A 19543-nucleotide genomic window follows, 5' to 3' on the forward strand; every position below is an offset into this window, starting at 1 on the left:
AGGCGTGAAGATTTTCACCTAAAACATAGGAAGGGATCATGATGTGGCTTTTAGGGTGGCACGAAAACCTCAAGTGAACAACACACAACATTTTCTGATTATCACACTATGCTTCCCCCTCGGCACCAGCAACCGCATTGAGCCTACAGTTGTTAGAGCTAATGACATTTCTCTCTGGTTCCAGCCCTTTTCGGATTTGTTCACGGAGCCTGAAAACGTGGTCCAGAGCAGGGCTCCACTTTGGGCTGTTCGGGGACATCCCACCCCGCTCTGCCACCAGGTAGTCCTGATGCTTTCTGTTGCTCTATGTGTCCTGAGAGTGACTCCCGCTAGCTGGCCAGACAGGTAGTCCTGTATGTCCCAGTCTTTTACCCTAAGCTTTGGGGATCAGATATGCCTCAACCTTCAAAATTTCTGATTTTAGGAAGTTAATACTATGCGTGTACATCTGTTAGTAACAACTCCACAAAATAATGAATATTAGCTTTTTTTTTTTTTTCTTCCATGAAATACATGAAAACTCCCTAGGCGGTGTAGGGGGAAATCATAAATCATTTTCACGCCACTTCAGGTTTTGCTGTCAAATACCTTATGCAAAAACTTTTGGTTTCGAGAGCTGCTTGGATTTTGGAATTGCAGTGTATGTCCCTCTTTTACCCTAAGCGTTGGGGATCAGATATGCCTCAACCTTCAAAATTTCTGATTTTAGGAAGTTAATACTATGCGTGTACATCTGTTAGTAACAACTCCACAAAATAATGAATATTAGCTTTTTTTTTTTTTTTCTTCCATGAAATACATGAAAACTCACTAGACGGTGTAGGGGGAAATCATAAATCATTTTCACGCCACTTCAGGTTTTGCTGTCAAATACCTTATGCAAAAACTTTTGGTTTCGAGAGCTGCTTGGATTTTGGAATTGCAGAAAGGGGATTATTGTGGGTTTGTATGGGGCCTCGACGTTTGTTTCACTGGGTGTTTGATCCCCCCTGGAACTTATAAGTGTTTATTCTTAACACTTCTTCCTATACATTGTCTGAGACCCCTTCCACCACCCCCTCTAGAGACACCCCCAATGAGCAGCCCCACGTCTCCCACACCCTTGTGTTTGGGACAATCTACGTAGCAGCCACTACTGAGGATGCAGAACACAAGGCTTGCTTGCTTGCTGCTCCTGTGCTGGGCTTTTTTGGTCTCGGCCTCTACGGAAGCCTTCCTTCCAGCCAAGCACAAGTGGACCTTTGCTCCCAGTTCCAACATTGGCCATCTCGCCTGGTCCTTCCCCTGCCCCGGCTTTTTGTGTACGTTTGGTCTTTTTGGAAATGGAAACAGGCACTTGCCAACCTGTGTTCTTCACATGGATGGAGGTTGAATCACCTTAGTTACTAAATTCTAGTCTCGTACTATCCACACTTGCGAGTCGATGTTTCTCCCGATCTAGAGTCATGTAGCAGTCGAATACATTACCAAGTTGAAAAATTTGGGTTATATAAAGAACAAGGATAGTCAGTCATTGCAGCGTTGCTCGTGGTTTTTCAAAAATTGAGGCTTTTGTCTATCATTAGGTACTAATTAAAGAAATTGTGATGCATCTGCAGATGATGTACCATGCAGCCATCAATAGAACAGCTTGACTCAACATTTTCCAAGTTAATACAGTTAAGTAGAAAAGTTGAGTATAACGTGCTCCTATTTGTGTCTTTAAAAAATTTACATAGGCTTAGATTTATAACATATTGTTGAATGGTTATGTAAGGAAGTAGAAACAGTTGAGTGAGAAATTGGTAGACTTCAAACTATTTGCACTTGTGTATCTTTTTGTATTAAGAATGCATGTATGTTTTCTATCTAAATAAACATTTTTTTTTCAGACCAAGACTCCCTCTCACTGCCCCCGCCCCCCTGCATTCCCCCGCCTAACATCCTTAGTTTGGGTACTGCTGTTCTGAGCCGGGGGTGGTTATGCTCAAACAGGGGGTCTAGATTCCTTTCTCTTCTTCCGGGTCCCCCAGGCCCCAACTCTATGCCGCAGCACGTGGCTAAGGATGCAGGAGCTCTTGCCTCGGATTTTGGAGCACAGGCATTCTGTGTACTGTACATGAATCAAGTAAAGCTTAGTTTTGATGTTATTGAATGGACTTAGTTTCATGGCTGGACTTTACTCCTTGAACTTGGCTTACCACTTTTAAATGGGAGAGGCTGCATAAGTGGCACATACTGATAATAAGGCTTCTGGTTGTCACCAGCTATTCCCCCCTTCATTGCTAAAGTGAGACACTGAGAAGCCCTCTTCGGTGGGTAGAGACCTTCTTCTGTCCAGGCCTGAGTTTGTGTGAGGCCAGTTGTTCCCAATCATTTTAAGGGATGTCCACAAAAAACAAACAAACAAAAAAACAAAAAACACCTCAAAAAGTAAGTTTGCAGCCAATTAATATATTATATTTCAGATGGGGCATTTTGACGATGAGAGGTGCCTCCATCCTTTCAACTTACATTCTTCATTTACATGGGAAGTTGTATTTAAAACCGGAAGCTCATTCTTACAGATGTGCAGTAGTCCAGCAGGAGTCCTGGGTGTGTGTGTGTGTGTGTGTGTGTGTCATATACAGTTGTGTGTGTTCCTTGTTGGATCACAGGTAGTATAAAAAGTAGATTCCAGAAGCAGACACAAAGTCCTGTTCACTAACAAAGCACTTTATTTAAGTGCTGGCTAAGGTAAACCTGCGTGCTTGGTATTTTTATTTATTTTTTTCTTTAACCTCCCCCTTCCTCTCCTGCTGGGCCCACATTCCTAGGTCTTTGTCTCTGCCTGGTATTTTAGAAATTTTGGGAGAGGAAGGCAGTAGGTGGGGCGTCCTGGAAGCTGGGGGCAGGGAAAAGGGTGGTCACTTGCAAGGTCAGAGGTCGAGCCTGCTCCATTCAGCTGGGGCAGCCAGATTGTCGCCATGCGAGGGTGGGGGAGGTGGAAAGTGGGGGCGTGTCCTTGCATCTGCCTGGCAAGCCCCAAACAGGCAGCCCCAGGCCCTGGAATTCCTGCCACCGGAGGACTGTTCCCCCTACCCCCATCCCCTTCCTGGAGCCATAGTTCATGGCCTCTACTACATTTCTGGCCTTGGACCCTCTGCAGGGCCCTTTGGAAGACGTGGATTCCAGTTTATTTTTTAAAAAATATCTTGCAGTTGGTTCAAGGAGAATTGCAGCCATGCATATCCTTACCTGTAGATCTGTTCCCACAAGCTCTAAAATAGTGGGTTTTCAACCTTAGAAACTGCAGGTAGATGAGATGCGGAGCTTCTAAATGGAGTGCAAAAATCTTCCCAAAGTTTTACTCCAATTTCAGCCAGAAAGTTCATAAAATTGGTCACATTTTCAGTATTTGGACAGTGTGTTCTTTAAAAAAATTTCAATGGTTTATCATTTACAAGCATCATGAGGCTTTGCTTTTACTCACTCATAGCTTTTTACGATCAGCTGACTGAGTGTTCCCCACTGGCAGCCTCTGCGCCACCTCTGTGGTCCCAGAAGTCAGCCGGCAACTGCAGAAACACTTGGCACTTCTGAAGTCACAGTGTGATGTAGGGCATTTAGAGCTGCATCCATCCCATGTGAAATGACGACAGGTGGGGTATCATCCAGGGACCCTTGTTAGAGATATCTGGACGCAGAGCCGCACATGTGAGGGGCCTGGTGCCAGGGACTTTGGGCACTTGTTGCTACCTCTGTCCAGGATTTCTTTTCTGACCACTTAATCTGCAGAATTCTTTAACTCTTCCATTGTAGGATATCTTGGATGCATGACATTATCTAGGCTCCAAATTTTAGCAAACCTAAAACTCAGAAAAATCACCTCGATTCCTTGCAATTGCACAATTGGCACCTGGAGCCTGGCTTCCTGCCTCAGCCCACAATCGTTTCAAACTATCAAAATAGTTTGATTTCCGATATCAAGTCTCCAGAGATAGGGTTCTTGGGGTTTTAGGGGTGAAAGGTGTCTCCTGGGATACCTGGTCAGATCCCATGTGTTTTATGCATGAAACTGAAACCTGGACAGGTGACTGGATAGGCGGTCCCATGATCAGATATTCCCAGGCTTGGACGAACAGCCTAAGGTTCTTTTCCACTCACTGGCTGTGCAGATGAGAGCTTGTCACATTCGCGTGAGCTCACAGAGAAAGCAGGGGGACTCTGGACACACAGTCCACACAGTCCACACAGCCGTCCCCAGAACAGGTGAATCCTGAGAAGAGGTAAAGAGAAAATTGCTTAGCTGTTTGGCAGAAGAGGGGAGGACAAGACAGTTTCATTTTAATTACAAGGAACCTTCTGATAGGGTTTTCACACTTCTCATTAGCATAGGAGTGATCCCTTTATTCCCGTGACAAATGGAGAGAGCAAAGGGAAGGAACGCGGTTGAGTCGTGGAAACTGGTACCAATTGCTTTTGTATCGCCTTATAAGAAAATTAAAAATAAAAGATCACGCCATTAAAGAAAAAGAGAACTCTCCAGGAATTTTCCCCAAGTTTATCCACTTTTGCATCTTTTAGTTAGTATTTTAGAATAGCTTGAATTTTAGATTGATCAGATTAGAAAGACTAGGCTCATCTCTAAATGGCGGTCCTGCTTTTGAAAATTATTGGTCTTGAAGAAGATAGATCGCTATCACTTGATTTCAGTTACTATGGCTGCTGGAAAAGCATTGCACTGGACGAAATTGGTACTAAAGAACTGATCACATTTCCCCCTCCTATATAAAATAAGAGTCCATAACATGTGCCGTATCAGCCATTTCTTAAAAGTAGGAACATAATATTCTAAATCTTTTTCCTGTTTTTGAATCTAAAGGTTCTTAGAAAAACAGCCTAACCCATGCTAGATTACACACCTCCTCATTAACCCCAAGTGGAGCAGGCCTGTTTACTGGACTGAGCCATTTGGGAGATCATTTCCTAGTGGATGTGCTCCAAGCCAAAACTTTAATTGGTTAATAAAATAACCTGGAGAAGGAGAGTAGGAGCCTTCTCCCTCTGTTTGCCCCAGAGCTGTTTTTGTATGTGACTTTCAGCCTAATAGGAACTTTCTGCCCCTCAGGGCTACCGCCAGCCTTCTCTCCTTATCTTTGTCTCCCTTATTCCTGCTTCCCCTCCCTCCTATCCTGAACCTCCAGGATACCTAGCTAGGTGCTGCTGTGTGCTCTGCGCTCTGCCTGCCCTGCTCTCCTAGCTGTGTGGCCTTAAGCACGTTGCAACCTCCTGTCTTCATCTGGGGATTAAGTGCCTTGTGTATGTGAGAGAACCCCCTTGGACACTACTTCCCTGCCTCCTGTTGCATGTTGGCTGGCTTGTCCTCACACCCAGGTGCATCAGAGGCAAATTTAAGCTCTGCTCTTGAAAGCAATCCAGCAAACATTTACAGAGAGTGCTGCTAAGTGCCCTGCTCTGTGGAGGGATACGAGGCTGGCCCAGTTTCTGTGCCAAGGAGCTGTCTCTCTGGAGAGCTCCTCATTTATCAGCAGGTGGAGGTTGTGCCAACCCTTCTCTCTCTCCCTCCCAGTAGGCAGGGCCCCAGGGAAATGGAGAACATTGCATAAAGCAGTTCTGTCAGCACGGGCTGCCTCCCAGGGTCAATTCCTTGGAACAACTTGGCAGGAAGAAGAAAGACAAGAAGCTGGCTGACCTTACCACTAGGTTTTTGCCTCCGTTCCAGAAGCTTAAGCCAGTGGCTTGCTTGAGGACCTGAGAGAACCGTGCTCTGCGTGTTGACCTGACCTCCTTGATGGAGGAGGGTGGTGGCAGCAAGCTGTGGTGTAAGGGTGACTAGTCCTGGCTCCTAATCTTTCTCCACACACCCAGAGGCTGGGTTGGTGAGAGACAATATTTTGGGGGGTATTATATTCCTTCATTCTGGCCACTCAATCTCAGATCAGAAAACACAATCTCAGAATTTTTCCGGGTAATTAATCTGAGATACAGGGAAACCACCACGTATGTCTTCAAAGTGTCTCAGTTATAGTTCTGAATGAAACTGGAATGAGGGAGTTGTCTGTTCTTGGATTTGGGGCCCAGGGGGGTGGGAAAGGAGAGCCAGTTGTGTTCAGAGTTGGCAGCACTGCTCCCTCTCCCTGGACGGGGCTGCTCGCCTGTTGGGAAGGGGGTGGTTGGAAGTCCGGGGTCCAGAGCACCCCTGTTGCTGTCCTCTGCTCCAGTCCCCCACCTCTCATTAATACCTATTCCTCCTCTGGTCCCCAGGTGCTGCACCTGTACTGTGACACTTGCTCAGTGCCCATCTGCCGTGAGTGTACAATGGGCCGGCACGGGGGCCATAGCTTCATCTACCTCCAGGAGGCGCTGCAGGACTCTCGGGCACTCACCATCCAGCTGCTGGCCGACGCCCAGCAGGGCCGCCAGGCAATCCAGGTTAGTCTTTCCCCACCTTTCACCTCTTTCCAAATGACAGAAAGCATTTCCTTTCCCACTGCCTTTCAGATGGCATGTACAGATTACTGGGTGGACGCCAGTATGTGGGGGCCGTGGAACAGTGACCCAGATGAGCTCACGTGATATCTATGCAGCAACAGTCCCTTGAAGGTGGGGTAGGGAGACCACCTCGAAGTCCTGTGACAATAAAAGGGATGCGGCCAAAGATACTGGCCACTATGGGCTTGTTTCAGACACCTAGACTGGGCCCCCATTGCATCATGGGCCAGTTTCCCATCCAGCTCCCTCCCCAAATCTGAGCGGACAATAATGTTCAGTCAGGACTACAAAAAGACTGGGAGTTTAATGCTTTTCAGACAGAGACCTTTGCTATTCAGATTTATTTACAGGTAGAAATAAGCAAGCGTGGGAGATTTTACAGTAGGGTTCAGAGTTTCTGACTTTTTCCTGGGTGATAAAATCATGTCCTGGTCATTAAGATCCTTGTTTATGTTGAATCCCCATCCCTTTGGGGTTAGAAAGGGACACATGTGACTTTGGGGAATGGCAAAGTTCTCTTACATAGCCAGGTAGTATTGGGTGCCCAAATTGATCTTGAATCTCCTTTCTTAATCCAGGTGACAAGGATTTAGGAAAACAAAAAATCTTGAGATGTTTGCCTTGTCTTCACAGATAAGGTTGAAAGTCAAGAAACGTTGCTAATCCTCGAGCAGAGATTGAATAGGAAACCATTATTATTTACATTCTAGAGTTTTTAAGTAACTGAATTGTTTTAAAATATGTGAACTTTTTTAGAAATGGTAAAGAAACTGACCATGTGCTTTAAGGAAGGGGAATGGAAGGATGGATTAGCTTTTACTAAGTTTCTCAGCAGCTGTCACATTCCTATGCATGATGTTGAAGTAATCTTTCTGATGAGTCAGATTATCTGATATCCCAGTCATAAGATTGGAAGTTTGAGAGTCTGTATTTCTGGGATGACTTATTCTGTTGTATTCTTATGCCTTCAGAGTGTCTCTTGGTTGCTATTAAATCTCGTTTGCCAGCATCCCACTAGTGCGTAGTTCTATTTTATTTCTGTTCTGGTTCAGTGAATCTCGGTCCCGTGGATGAAGTGGTTTGTGGTTTCTCTTTTTATGCCACTACAGTTAGGACCTTGTCGAATGCCTCCCCTGTTGGCATCTCTCCTGGACACCGTCACCTGGGGAGCTTAAAGAACTGCTGCTCTATGGGTCCTGCCCCAGGTTGCGGCATAATCTGATTAACTCCTTTCTCTCCTTGGAGATTGAGAACACTCATGGAGTTCTTGAAACACGAAAAGAGAATCGCTGGTGTACTTTGTGTTCTGCTGGCATCAGTTATTCTAAGGGAGAAAAATGAGTTGTCATGGTTTGCTAGAAGCTTAAGGAGAGGAGAGGTGTGTGGTTAAAATGATGAGATCTTAGAAAAGTGGACATTTGAGCTTTTTGTGGAGGGGAGAGAGAAGTAGAGGGACAAAAGATTTTGCCTGCCACGCCCAACTTTATAAAAGCGAATATGGTCAGTGTTAGCTGAAAGTCTGCTGTTGTGTGTAGTGAAAAGAACTTCTGTAAGAGTGAAATTCAGATATCACTTGGTACTACTGTGCCTGACACAAATGTAAATGCTGGATTGTGGGGCTATTTTAGGGGAGAGGAGCCAGGTGGCCGGTGGATTCTTGTTGTTGGGAGGCTGAGTATGTTACTAATCTGTATGGCCACACCCAGGTGCACCTGCTGAATGTCAACTGCATAGACTGAGTAGACTGCCTAGGAAATCTCTGTATTACCAGGAGTGTGTGGGTGTGGCACACCCTCTCATGGCTCTTAGTAATAATTCTTTAAAACCTAACATTGCATCCAGTGATCTAAAGATTGGAGTATGATCGGACACCGTTTCTCTCTGAAAGTTCTCATCAGATGCACTGACCATTCTTAGAAAACTGCCTGTCTGGCAGTTTTTACTATCGCCCTCTGTGAGAGAGTAGAATGTCGGGGTTCATACCTGTTAAGAAAGAAGTCTCTGAGTGTTGGCAGAAGACACAACCCCTTTTTCCCTCTGAGTTTACTCTGCTGCCAGCACACGTCTTTGCGGTTAGGGAGGGAAAGTTGAGGTATAGGCTGAGGACAAGTTATCTTCGCTCAAAAACCATTTGCCAAAAAGCCAATTTGTTCCCACAAAAACCACAGAAACAAACTTGGTCCCCAAGGTGAGAAGACTGGTGTGATCTGGTTTTCATTGAGAACACATGTTTTGCACATGGGTTCCTGGTAGGAGTTGAGACACAACCAGTTATGTGTCAAGGAAACCGAGTGAGAATGGGGAGGAGTCTGCACGTGTGTTCAGCTGCTGTTTAACTGAGCCTTGCTGTGTTAGGGGAGAGCACTGTTCTGAGAGCTTCAGCTGGAGTCCCTGTCTAATCCCCACGTCATTTACCGTATACCTGGAAGATACCGAGAAGAGCAGCCACTATGTAACACAGGGTATGATTTTGCTTAATTACATAGAGATTTTTAGATTTGTGTGTGAACGTGCAAGGTTTTCTCCTTTGGTGGTCACTAAGGAATGGTCAGAATGACAGCCACTGAAATTTTGAGATGTATCCCACAGGATAAAGAAGTGATGGTGAAATGCCATAAAATAACACACTGATTTGGGTGCTTCGGACACCTGATTTCTTCATGCAGTTGGTCAAAATGTTAGGTAAAAATGGCCCGAGCACATAATTTTTACATTGTCATTTAATAGCGTTTATATTTAAGAGTGTAACAGAGATGGTATGAAGACTGTTCTGTGTTCTAAATATGCACATCGGAGAAGGAAGGAATATAGTCAATATACAATTTGGGGAGGGTGGTAAGTTTCTTGAAAATATGCATAAACACCCCCACCCTGGAAGAAAATCACTTAATCTGCTTTAACCAAAATACAGAATGATTCTGGTCACAGAGTAAGAAGAGATTCTGATTTGTTTTATAAGGGAATATTCATAACAAGTTTGATTTGGAAGACATTGGTCTAAGAAACTGTCTTAGGTTTGTTCATTTGCTCTTAATAGCATCAATGTATTAAGCATATCGTCCGGGAGCTTTTAAAAGCTGCTTATTTGTACCGGCAAATTGGCAGATCCAAGAAACAGTAGATATCCTAGAAATAGGCTTTATTTTGCTAATAACTTAAGAGAGTTAGGACATCAAGCCAGTAACAAAGGATGATGGAGGAAGGAAAAGGAATAGATTTAAACCTATCATAACAAACACCAAAATGTAAACCTAGCTAGATTAAAGGGGTTACATGGAGAGGAGAAGGGGAAAGTATATAAAAAAAAAAACCACCCCAAAACCCTAAAGGTTATGTTAAATATCTAAACTCATGAAAGCATTCTAAGATTAGAAGTGATACAAGAAACTTATGCATATCAAAAGGAAAACCACAAACTAGAAAATATGACAATTAAGTTATACTATGAAAAGATCATAAAAGTAAGTAAAACAAGAAGACACTAATAAAGGAATAAAAGAGACAAACACAGAAAGAGAAAATCCAACTATTTAATACATTCAGTCTGAGCAGTTACACAGGTAAAATTACACCAGAATGCTATTTTGGATAAATGACTGAGTATGCACACCATGCATACTCTTCAGGTGGGAGAACATACTATGAAAAAGATCCAGAGCTTTAAACTCATTCTGCCTTTGGGAATCTCCTCTAAGGCAGAGTCCTGCGTTCTGAAGGTATTCGTTGTACTGTTATGAATTGTCAGCAGTAGGAGTAAAGATTTTTTAGCTACTTACATTTGTAAAGAGTTTGTGATCACATTAACACACAGTGTTAAGGTAAAACAAGCAAACTCTGAAGTTGGTTCAAGAAAAATTATGCAAAACCAGAAAATTCACAGAAAAAATGGGGAGAGAGGGGCAGCAATAGACCAAAATATTAATGGTAGTCTTTCCCTTTATGGTGGGACTAAGGCAAAGTTTTTTTCACCTTTATTGAGGACAGCTGATAGACAATAAACCATCCATATTTAAAGTGTACAGCGTACATTTGACATTTATTTTCCCCATGAAAGCATCAGTAGTCAAGATTATGAACATGTCTGTCACCTCCAAAAGTTTACTTGTATCCTTAGGGTAATCCCTCCCTCTCTGCTTCCGTGTGCCCAAGCAGCTCCTCATCTGCTTTCCGTCATTGATTAAGATTCCACTTTGTTTTAATGGGTTGGGAAATGAATTTAGCAATTAGTAACAGGCCTTTGCTCTGCTCCCCAAAAGTAGTGGTTTAAATAAATACTCAAGGTTTTAATCTCTACTGTTAAAAAAAGATGCAGGTAGTGATGGGAGAATCTTTCTACTCTACCCCCATCATTCCTATAAGTGTTAACGTTTATTCCCATGGCCTGAAATGGCTGCTTGGACTCAAGCCACCACATTTATGTTTTGGCCAATTGCTCCCACCTTTTATATAGAGATTTACCAGGAGTTTTGCATAACACTTCTTACATTCATTGGCTAGAAACCCAGTGTCATGACCTACATCAGTTGCAAGGGAGTTTTTATCCAAGCTCACTTCAGCCTTAAATAAGATACAGCTTCTGTTATTTTTCATCTGCTGTTAGTAGTAAGTCAGTAGTAATAAAGGTGAGATGGATGTTGTAAACAACAGCTGTCTTTGCCCTACCTTCTTCCTGGTTTGAGTTGTCTCCTCATTTAAAAAAGTAAACACTGGCACTCTCCATGTTAAAGCTAGAATGATCGATGTTGCGCTATTTAGCACAAAAGTTACGAGAACTGAGCTTTAATAGCTAAGCATAATTATTGTATATTGTACAAATGAAATTGTCAATTAATCTAGACTTTCTGAACTGCTTTGGTCCCCTATCTTCTGTTTTCCTTTGGTCACCTTAATAGTCTACGTAAGTAGCCTGCAGATACTTTTGCTTTCCATGATGGAAAAGTTACCACAGTGAATGCTCAGCATGCCTGCTCTCTCAAGTGAACTGATATAAACTATCCCAGAAAGTAGATCAAGGAAACTTTTTTTCTATCACAGATATGGAAATGGAAGGGCAAAATTTGTTGTTTTGCCCAAGATCCCAGATCTCATTAACCATAGGCCTTCCCTTTTCAGCCGTAAGAATCCACAGACCTGTTTACTGACTTCTCTGTTCTAAGCACTGAAGTAGGTACTTTATACATACGTAGTAGTGCCTATGTGGTGTGGGTGTCATTCTTTCCATTTTGCATAGAAAACACTTTGGTTGAAAGAGATGAACCTCAGGATACCTGCCAGAAGGCACACTGACACTGAATAGATGAATTGCAGATTGAACCCAGAACGAATGGGTTCAACACCACTCATTTGGAAGGTAGTTTGCCAGCACATACACACCTTGTGCCATGTACACCCTAAATGTGAGGGAAAATCATGGTTTAATACACCATGACCTAATTAAAAAATTTCCCATGCTGTCTGAATTAGGATCTTGGTTGCAATTGACTAAAAAGGAATGAATAGTCTCAGGTGACCAGGTAGGAGAATATGGATGGATCAGGCTTCAGGTATCCAGGGACGCCGACCTTGGTGCCAACGCTCTGAACCACTTCGCTCACGTGTGCGCGCACGCTCCCTCCCAGGAAAGGGCCCTTGATTGGCCTGGCTTCCTTTGTTTCTCCTCTGGCACAGTGGCTGGAGGCACTGTGATTGAGAGCTCCCTTTGGACCAAATGAATGAATATTGAAAACACCCTAAAAATAAAGGATACTGTGCCTCTAAATCAGGTAGATTTAAGTTCTCATAAAATGCTGCACCAACTTTATAAGTACCAATGTCATTTTATAATATATCTGGACTTAGTACAACTTGGAGAATGGGTATTTTAATTTCCATTTACCAGGTTTTGTTTAGAAAAAACTTCTTTAGGAACTTCATTTCCTTTCTTCAACCAAGGACATATGTCTTATTAGTTTCCACGCCATAGTTGAAGATGACTAAGGCTCAGCAGAGGTGTTTTTGCCTTTCTCCAGTCACTTCTGGACCCCAGATCACATCATGGTGATCTGTGTTCGTGTTGGTGCCAAAAGGCTTGACATTTATGTTGGCGCCACTCCTTATAATAAATAAGCGGCCCAGTACTGCGTGTAGTTTGTGTATTAACCTCCCTAGTGAGGTCATCTTGTCTTAGACACCTCATTTTCCTCCAAGACTGAGGTCCTCATCAACTTATTTTCAATAATTTCTTTTTGCGTAAGTGTCCAATAAATCATTTCTGGATGGGAAGAGTATACATGTTGTAAAAGGCATATTTTCCCCATTGACTTTAAAAAAAAAAAATACAGTATTAAATTGCAAGTATCTGATATACAGTTGACTCGGAACCACAGTTCCTAAGTTATGACTCAGAAACTTACAGCTTTATCTATATTTAGCTTTAGAGCCTTAGTTCTAGAGAAAACACCCAGAAGTAAATCCTTTAATTAATTGTAGGTAGTCCTGTAAAGAGAATTTACCCTGACGAGGTAAATTTGTTATGTTACCCACAACGAAGAAAGCACGAACGATATTTGTCGTGTGCCTCATCAATGTTGTAAAGGTGACCACTCATTTTTATTGCTTTTTAGAACATTCTATTACTTTCACTTTGTCTCTTCCAGAAAATACAACATTCTAGTCACTTACGTAAATTAAAGGGTTTTATAAGATGCACTGATTCCCCCAGAGGTTTCCGTAACCAGGATCAGGAGTGTAGCGGCTCGGCTCTTTAATTACTGCATTTCTGTCACTTTTTCAATGTCGTCGAGTGCAAGTAAGTGGCACATTTATTATACATACAACCAATAAAGGAAAAAAACCCACCGTCAATTTTAAGCCAAGTCATAGTTCCAAAGATATTAAATGTAGTAATAAATTACATTTAGAGGGAACTACAGTACTTTCCATATCTGGTATGGTGGCCCATGAGTTTCTGGGTGATATTCGCATTCTCTATTATCTGACGACTATCAGGGCACTTTTTTTTTTTTTTTTTTTAACGCCTACAGCGCCTGGTCCAACTAGGCGATCTCCCATCCAAGTACTACTCAGGCCTGACCCTGAGTAGCTTCCAAGATCAGACGAGATCGGGCACATTCAGGGTGGCGTGGCTGTAGACTATCAGGGTACTTTAAATACCAGTCATCAGGTCACCACTTTTCTCCAAAGCAGACATCACTAATCAATCGCTTTCTGCACTCTTCCCTAGGAAACCCAGATTTGGCCTCAGACTCCTCAGTTCTAAGTGGCTATCACTCAACAGTCAGCTTGCGTGCTCTGACTGACATCGCCTGCCCAGATTGAGACCCTCAAATCTCAAATGTTTGATTGGATCTGTTAACATCGAGCAGATGATAACATTTTCCCTCAAGCCCCGTGCTTATTGGGTGTTCTGTTTTTGTTTTTGTTTTTTCCCCTTACCGCAAAGTGTTTTTGAAGTTTACCCAGCCCTTTTCCCTACTGTCATTTTCCCCAACCCACCTGCTTCTGTTCTCCCTCGAAAGCCCTGCTTTAGATCATGGGAGCTAGTTCAGCAGTTCCTTGTCTGCACATCATGGAATGCAGTGCTTCAGTGGATTGGGTACGATTTGGAGAGGGGAGATTTATTTTGTCTCTTGACGTAGGGCTTTCACGACTCTCAGCTTAGGAATGATATTATCCTTGCTTGGGGATGACTGAGATTACAGTAAGAGCTTTGCCATCCCTTTTGCCTGCTTGAAAAATGAAAGAAGGAGTTTTTGTCATAGGATGGGAGTTCCAAACCCAAGGGCTTGCCAGGGGCCTGACAGGACAGAACAGGAGGGAGCAAGCCTGGCTAGGAGACAGTAGGGGCAGAGGTGAGTAGACACTCGCATGTTAACACCCCCCTAATCCTGCACGTAAACCGGCTGGGCATTGCTCTCTCCAACCAGCTCTTGCTCTGGAGGAATGTCAGCCTGTTATTTCCATGTCTTATGATTTTTAATGGGAAATCAGTTTGGTAAATAATACAACAATGGTATAAGTAAAAAAGTTTGCTACTTCTGCTTACCACTGAGGAAGTTTTAAGAAATATTATGGACATAGGCTTGGTTGTCTCACTTCAGATATTGACTTTGACACCAGCTCTGTGCTAATTAATAATCAACACATCTGAAAACAGGATGGTGTGCCAGTTTATTGAGTTCTAGTTGGCTCCAGCCCAGCAACCTTTCACACTTATGCCACGTGATGCTGGGGCTGCCCCACTTCAAACCATAAATCTGAAAGTGGGAAGAAGGGACTAGCTTTTCCTTTTCACTTGCTGTTCTTATCAATGACATCATTTCTCTGGCTACAAAAGTTGGGTCCAATTTCCACCTTTTGCCACTTGCAGAATGAGCTGAGCATGGCCCCTCATCTATACTTCTGAGTTCTTGGAACCTCCACTTTCTTGTTGTTCTCTCAAGGCCAGGGCGTGGTGGCTGCTTCTCACAGTGACTATCTATCTCTAATCCTCAGTGTACCCTTTATCCTAGGAATTTCCCAATTCTTGTTTAACCAAATTCCCTACATTAAATATCTCAGTTTAAATCTGTAGCAGCGAGATTTCCGTTTTTCTAAATGAATCTTGACCAACAAGCTGAGACATTCAAAATCTACCAACCCCATTATGATATCTGCTTATATGCACACTTACTTGGTTGGTCATTCTAATTTTGTATCTTAGGGATAATTTGGATATATCCATCTGCTTCAATTTGTTGGCTACTGTAATAATTTCTTAGGGCTGCTACAAATGACCACAAACTGGGTGACTTAAAACAACAGGAATTCATTATCTTATAGTTCTAAAGGCTAGAAGTCCAAAATCGGGACGTCAGCAGGGACACGCTTCTTTTGAACGGTTCTAAGAAAGAATCTTTCCTTTTTCCTAGCTTCCGGTGGTTGCCTTGGCTTAAGCCTGTCTCATTCCCAGTTTCAGCCTCTGCCTTCACTTAGCCTTATGTGGAACCAATCATTGGATTTAAGACTCACCCTATTCCATTATGACCTCATCTTAACATCTGCAAAGACCTTATTTGCCAAGAAGTCACATTCTGAGATTTCAGGTGCTCCTGAATTGGAGATGTGGGGCAGACAATATTTAATCCAGTATAGTTACCTAGTGCCTTGATAAGCATGGTTATGGCCATAGGCGTGAGCAGATTTGAAATGTATAGATTGTTCCTGTTACAACCCAGTGACTCAGTACCATGGGCTATGTACTTAGCCTCCACTTAGTTTGATATGTATAGACACTTGGGACAGGATCATGAAGTTGGAACAGAAAGATCATATGACGGTGCCCTTCACTTCCAGCTGCAAAAAGAAAGTGGTATCTGAGCTGGGTTTTGAACTTGAGGGTGGATTTGGAAGAGAAGGCATCCAGGCAGTGGAGTTGATCTGTGAACTATCCAGATCAACCTAAGTGCCAGCTCTGATCAGCTCACTGGATCCATAGACGTCACAGGGATTGGGACAGTGAGCAGTTGACCACAGCCATGTTTGCGGGGGGAAGAGGGGCAGCTGCAGTGTGGGTGTGGCTCCCATGCCATTAATGTGTCATCCAGGCTGAGAGGATTAAAGTTGGTAAAATAGGGGCTCCAATTTTAAGTGACCAAATGAGTCCCAACTATTTAGCTTAGAATTGTATTCATAAAAATAAGGCTGGTCATTTATCGTTTGATTCTATTTATATGAAATATCCAGACTAGAGACAGAATAGATTATGGTTGCCATGCGGGTGAGGGAGATAGGGTGGAGACTGACTGCTTAATGGGCATGGAAATTTCTTTTAGGAAGGGGAAAGTGTTCTGGACCTAGTGTTGATGTTTGTGCAACACTAAATGTGCGCTAAATATCATGAATGGTAAATTTTATGTATTTTACCATAATTAAAATAAGGCAGGAGGTGTGTGTTTTACTACAATTTAAAAACAAAGTAAGACAGGAAGTGTGACTAGATCTGGGTACACACTCCTATTTCTCTGACAAGAGCTAAGTGGGATGAGGGGGAAAGATGGTTGAGCTTTTGTTGCAGGTGTTTCTCTGAGCACTGTTCCTAACCTGTGCCGGGGGCTCTGTTAGCTCTTCCATGTGCTCTGCTGCATTTTTCTCACATTCACCCTTTCCCAAGGTTGGAGGCCAGGAACTTATCCTTTCAACTAGTAGGAGCTGGAGCCAGGGTTTGAACCAGGTTACCCCGACTCCTAGGGGTGACCATCCAGCCTGGTTTTTGCCCAGGACTGTCCCGGTTTTAGATGTGTTCCATCTTCCGGAAACCCCTTGGTCCAGGGTACAAAGATGATTGGTCACCTGTAACCAATTCCTGAGCCTGGTTTGGGCCCCGAACGCTTCCCGCCTCCCTAGGCCCCTCCTGATTTGGGACCCCTGCTCTAACACTGTTGCACCAGCAGCAGTCAGCTTGGAATCCCTGATTTAATGCCTCAGTATCTCACAGAAATCCTTGTGGCTTTTCAAGACATGTCATGTAATATTAATGAAAACACCAGGCCTTCTGTCTGGATTAATTTTTTATGAACAATAATACGTCTGATTAAACGGGCTGATTTACTGGGGCCGGTGGTACCGAGTCGGGGGTGTGGTGCTGCGTATATGGTCTTTAGCCACAGGGCAGGGTTTCCTAGGTGGATCAGACAGTATTCCCAGTGTGCGCTTGGGGTCGGTTCTGGCTGGGAATGACTTGACAAGAATGTGATGGATCACCACCGGCCCACAGCCATTGTACACCCTCACATGAGGGGTGTGCCCAGCCTGCAGGGTTTCCCCCAGGCGGGGGCGGGGGTGGCCAGAAAGTCCTTGGAAAGCTCCTTGTGTGCCCGGGCTAGTACAGTTCACATCTGATCCTCGTTCCCAGCTTTCGGCTGTGGCCCAGCTCTACTGATTTCACTGTGTCAGAGTATCTCTTAATAGTCCTGACATTCCCTGTGTAGGTGCCATTTCTCATACAAGGAAATCCAGCGCTTGCCAGCAGCTCCTTCAGTTACATGTCAGACAGATGCCATTCTCTCTCCCTAAGTGTCTGTTTTCTTTCCAAGGAAGTGAATCAAGCAGCCTGGGGGCCCAGAGTGTTTTGCTAGCTTTTTCAGGTCTGGAAAAAAGTAGACTTTAATGTTTTGTCTGAGTAGTGCAGGTCCTTCTAAGGCCATATGAGTTTTTTTTCTTTTGGTTTTCCAGCTGAGCATCGAGCAGGCCCAGACGGTGGCAGAACAGGTGGAGATGAAGGCAAAGGTGGTACAGTCGGAGGTCAAAGCTGTGACTGCAAGGCACAAGAAGGCCCTGGAGGAGCGGGAGTGTGAGCTGCTGTGGAAGGTAATGGGGGGTCGGGGGAGCATGCCCAACTCCCACTCTGGGCCTCCATGAGGCCCGAATTTCTCCATGAACCACATGTCAGAGCCTGGACCCCAGCTCTAAATGTAGAATACTTGGTAGTTTTCCAGAGTTTGTTGGCAGAAGAATTCAGGGGTCCCTGCAACCTTGTGGGTGCTCTCCGGGCAGTAAAACAGCCTGAAGCCTTTTCAGAAGTAGTCGGGCCCCAAGACTGGATGGAGTCCCAAATTTTGTTGCTCACACGCGCTCAGGAGAAGGCAGAAAGAAGGGAGCACAATCGAAGCCATTGTTATGAAAGCAGACCGGTGGGAAACATCCTTATTTTTGGTGTCCTGGCTGGCCGTACTTCCTGACCCCTTGTGGAAAGCCAGTTTTCCACTTGTGAGGGCAGCAAGCGTGTGCCCTTTCTTCCTGTCGGAGCAGGAAAGAGGGCTGAGCACACTGGTGTGCTGTTTAGATAAAAATCAGCTGGAAAGATGACTCTCTCCGCCCGTCACCATCCCAGCATTTTCTTCTCTGATTTTCTGCCCTCCTTCAGCGGGAAGAGGGGAACGTGCCTGTGAATGGCCCTGCGCCCCACCCACGCCCATCCTATTGTAAAATTAACATTTTTTGAACACACGAGTAAGGCCGTCTACATAGCTGATTAAAAAAGGGGGTGTGTGTGCCTGTTTCGATCATCCAAACTTCTACCATCATATAAGTGTCATCTCAGTTTTTGGAAGTGACCTTCACCAATCACTATGCCCTAGAATGTTCTGGAAAGCTAGGTTGGATTTCGCATTGCACTTCCCATTTAGTTAGCTCCTAACTAGCTGCTTTCTACTTCTGATCTCTCAAGGAATATGGTTCAGCTGCTCTTTGACAAGAAGAGAAAAGAGTCCTTGGGTGGAAGAAGTCCAAGATTTAATTCGGCACATATTTTTTTTTAGGCACCTTTGTGGGTCTGACATGGTTTCCAGACAGTCAGATGTCCCCATGGTCTGTCAGTCTCATGCCACCCACGAATGTTAATTATAACTGAAAGGGGCCCACCTCTTGCAACCCGAGAGCTCTGTGGTGAACTCTGCCACAAACTTGCTCTTCTGGATTTGCTGATGAAAAGGCCTTTGTGCATCTCTGCAGATCTCACCTCAGTTATCCTCACTCCTGTGAGGCTGACTCAAAGGCAGTTCTCTTTTAGGAGGACTAGAAAGCAGTGTTGAGGAGAAGCAAATTTGGAAGAGTCAATTTCTTCTTCATGCAATACACTTCATTTCTATTTGCCTGAAAACTCTCAGATTCCTCCAGAATGAGCTCGCTCGTTCTGGACACAACTCAATCCTGTTTCTCTTTACTTTTTACTGTGGTACCTCACCCCAAATCCTGTGAGAATCCCCCTCTCTTTTACTAATTACTGATTTTTCCGCTCCTGCCCGGCAATACTTTCCTTGCCTATCTTTGCCTGGGAACCTCTTTGTTATATGATGTTTGGAGGGTTTCTTTTCGCCCTTCTGGTTATTGAACATTGAGACACTTGAGTGCCCAGTGACCCAGCTTCATGTATCTGGATGTACCTTTGTTGCTGTGGCTTATAAATTTCCAGGGGACTTAGCTTCCTCGTAGGGTTAGCTGCAACCACCTAGCTGAGGGATCAGAATCAAAGCCTCAGGGGTTTTTAGTCCAGTGCAAGACCAAAGGACAAAGCCTCTCTCTGATCTGTCCC

General features: G+C 44.0%; 1 protein-coding gene across 1 annotated transcript in view; it reads left to right on the plus strand.

Annotated features, from left to right (window-relative positions):
* The window catches only part of TRIM71 (tripartite motif containing 71), a 61857-nt gene that overhangs the window by 38880 nt on the left and 3434 nt on the right, over positions 1 to 19543 (plus strand). Inside the window, exons 2-3 of the mRNA XM_015596910.1 lie at positions 6247 to 6414; positions 17686 to 17820. Of these exons, the coding sequence (XP_015452396.1) occupies positions 6247 to 6414; positions 17686 to 17820 (303 nt within the window). The remainder of the gene's footprint in view (positions 1 to 6246; positions 6415 to 17685; positions 17821 to 19543) is intronic.

This window comes from Pteropus alecto, unplaced genomic scaffold, assembly GCF_000325575.1.
Source record: "Pteropus alecto unplaced genomic scaffold, ASM32557v1 scaffold10, whole genome shotgun sequence".
In the NCBI taxonomy this organism is placed as follows: Eukaryota; Metazoa; Chordata; class Mammalia; order Chiroptera; family Pteropodidae; genus Pteropus; species Pteropus alecto.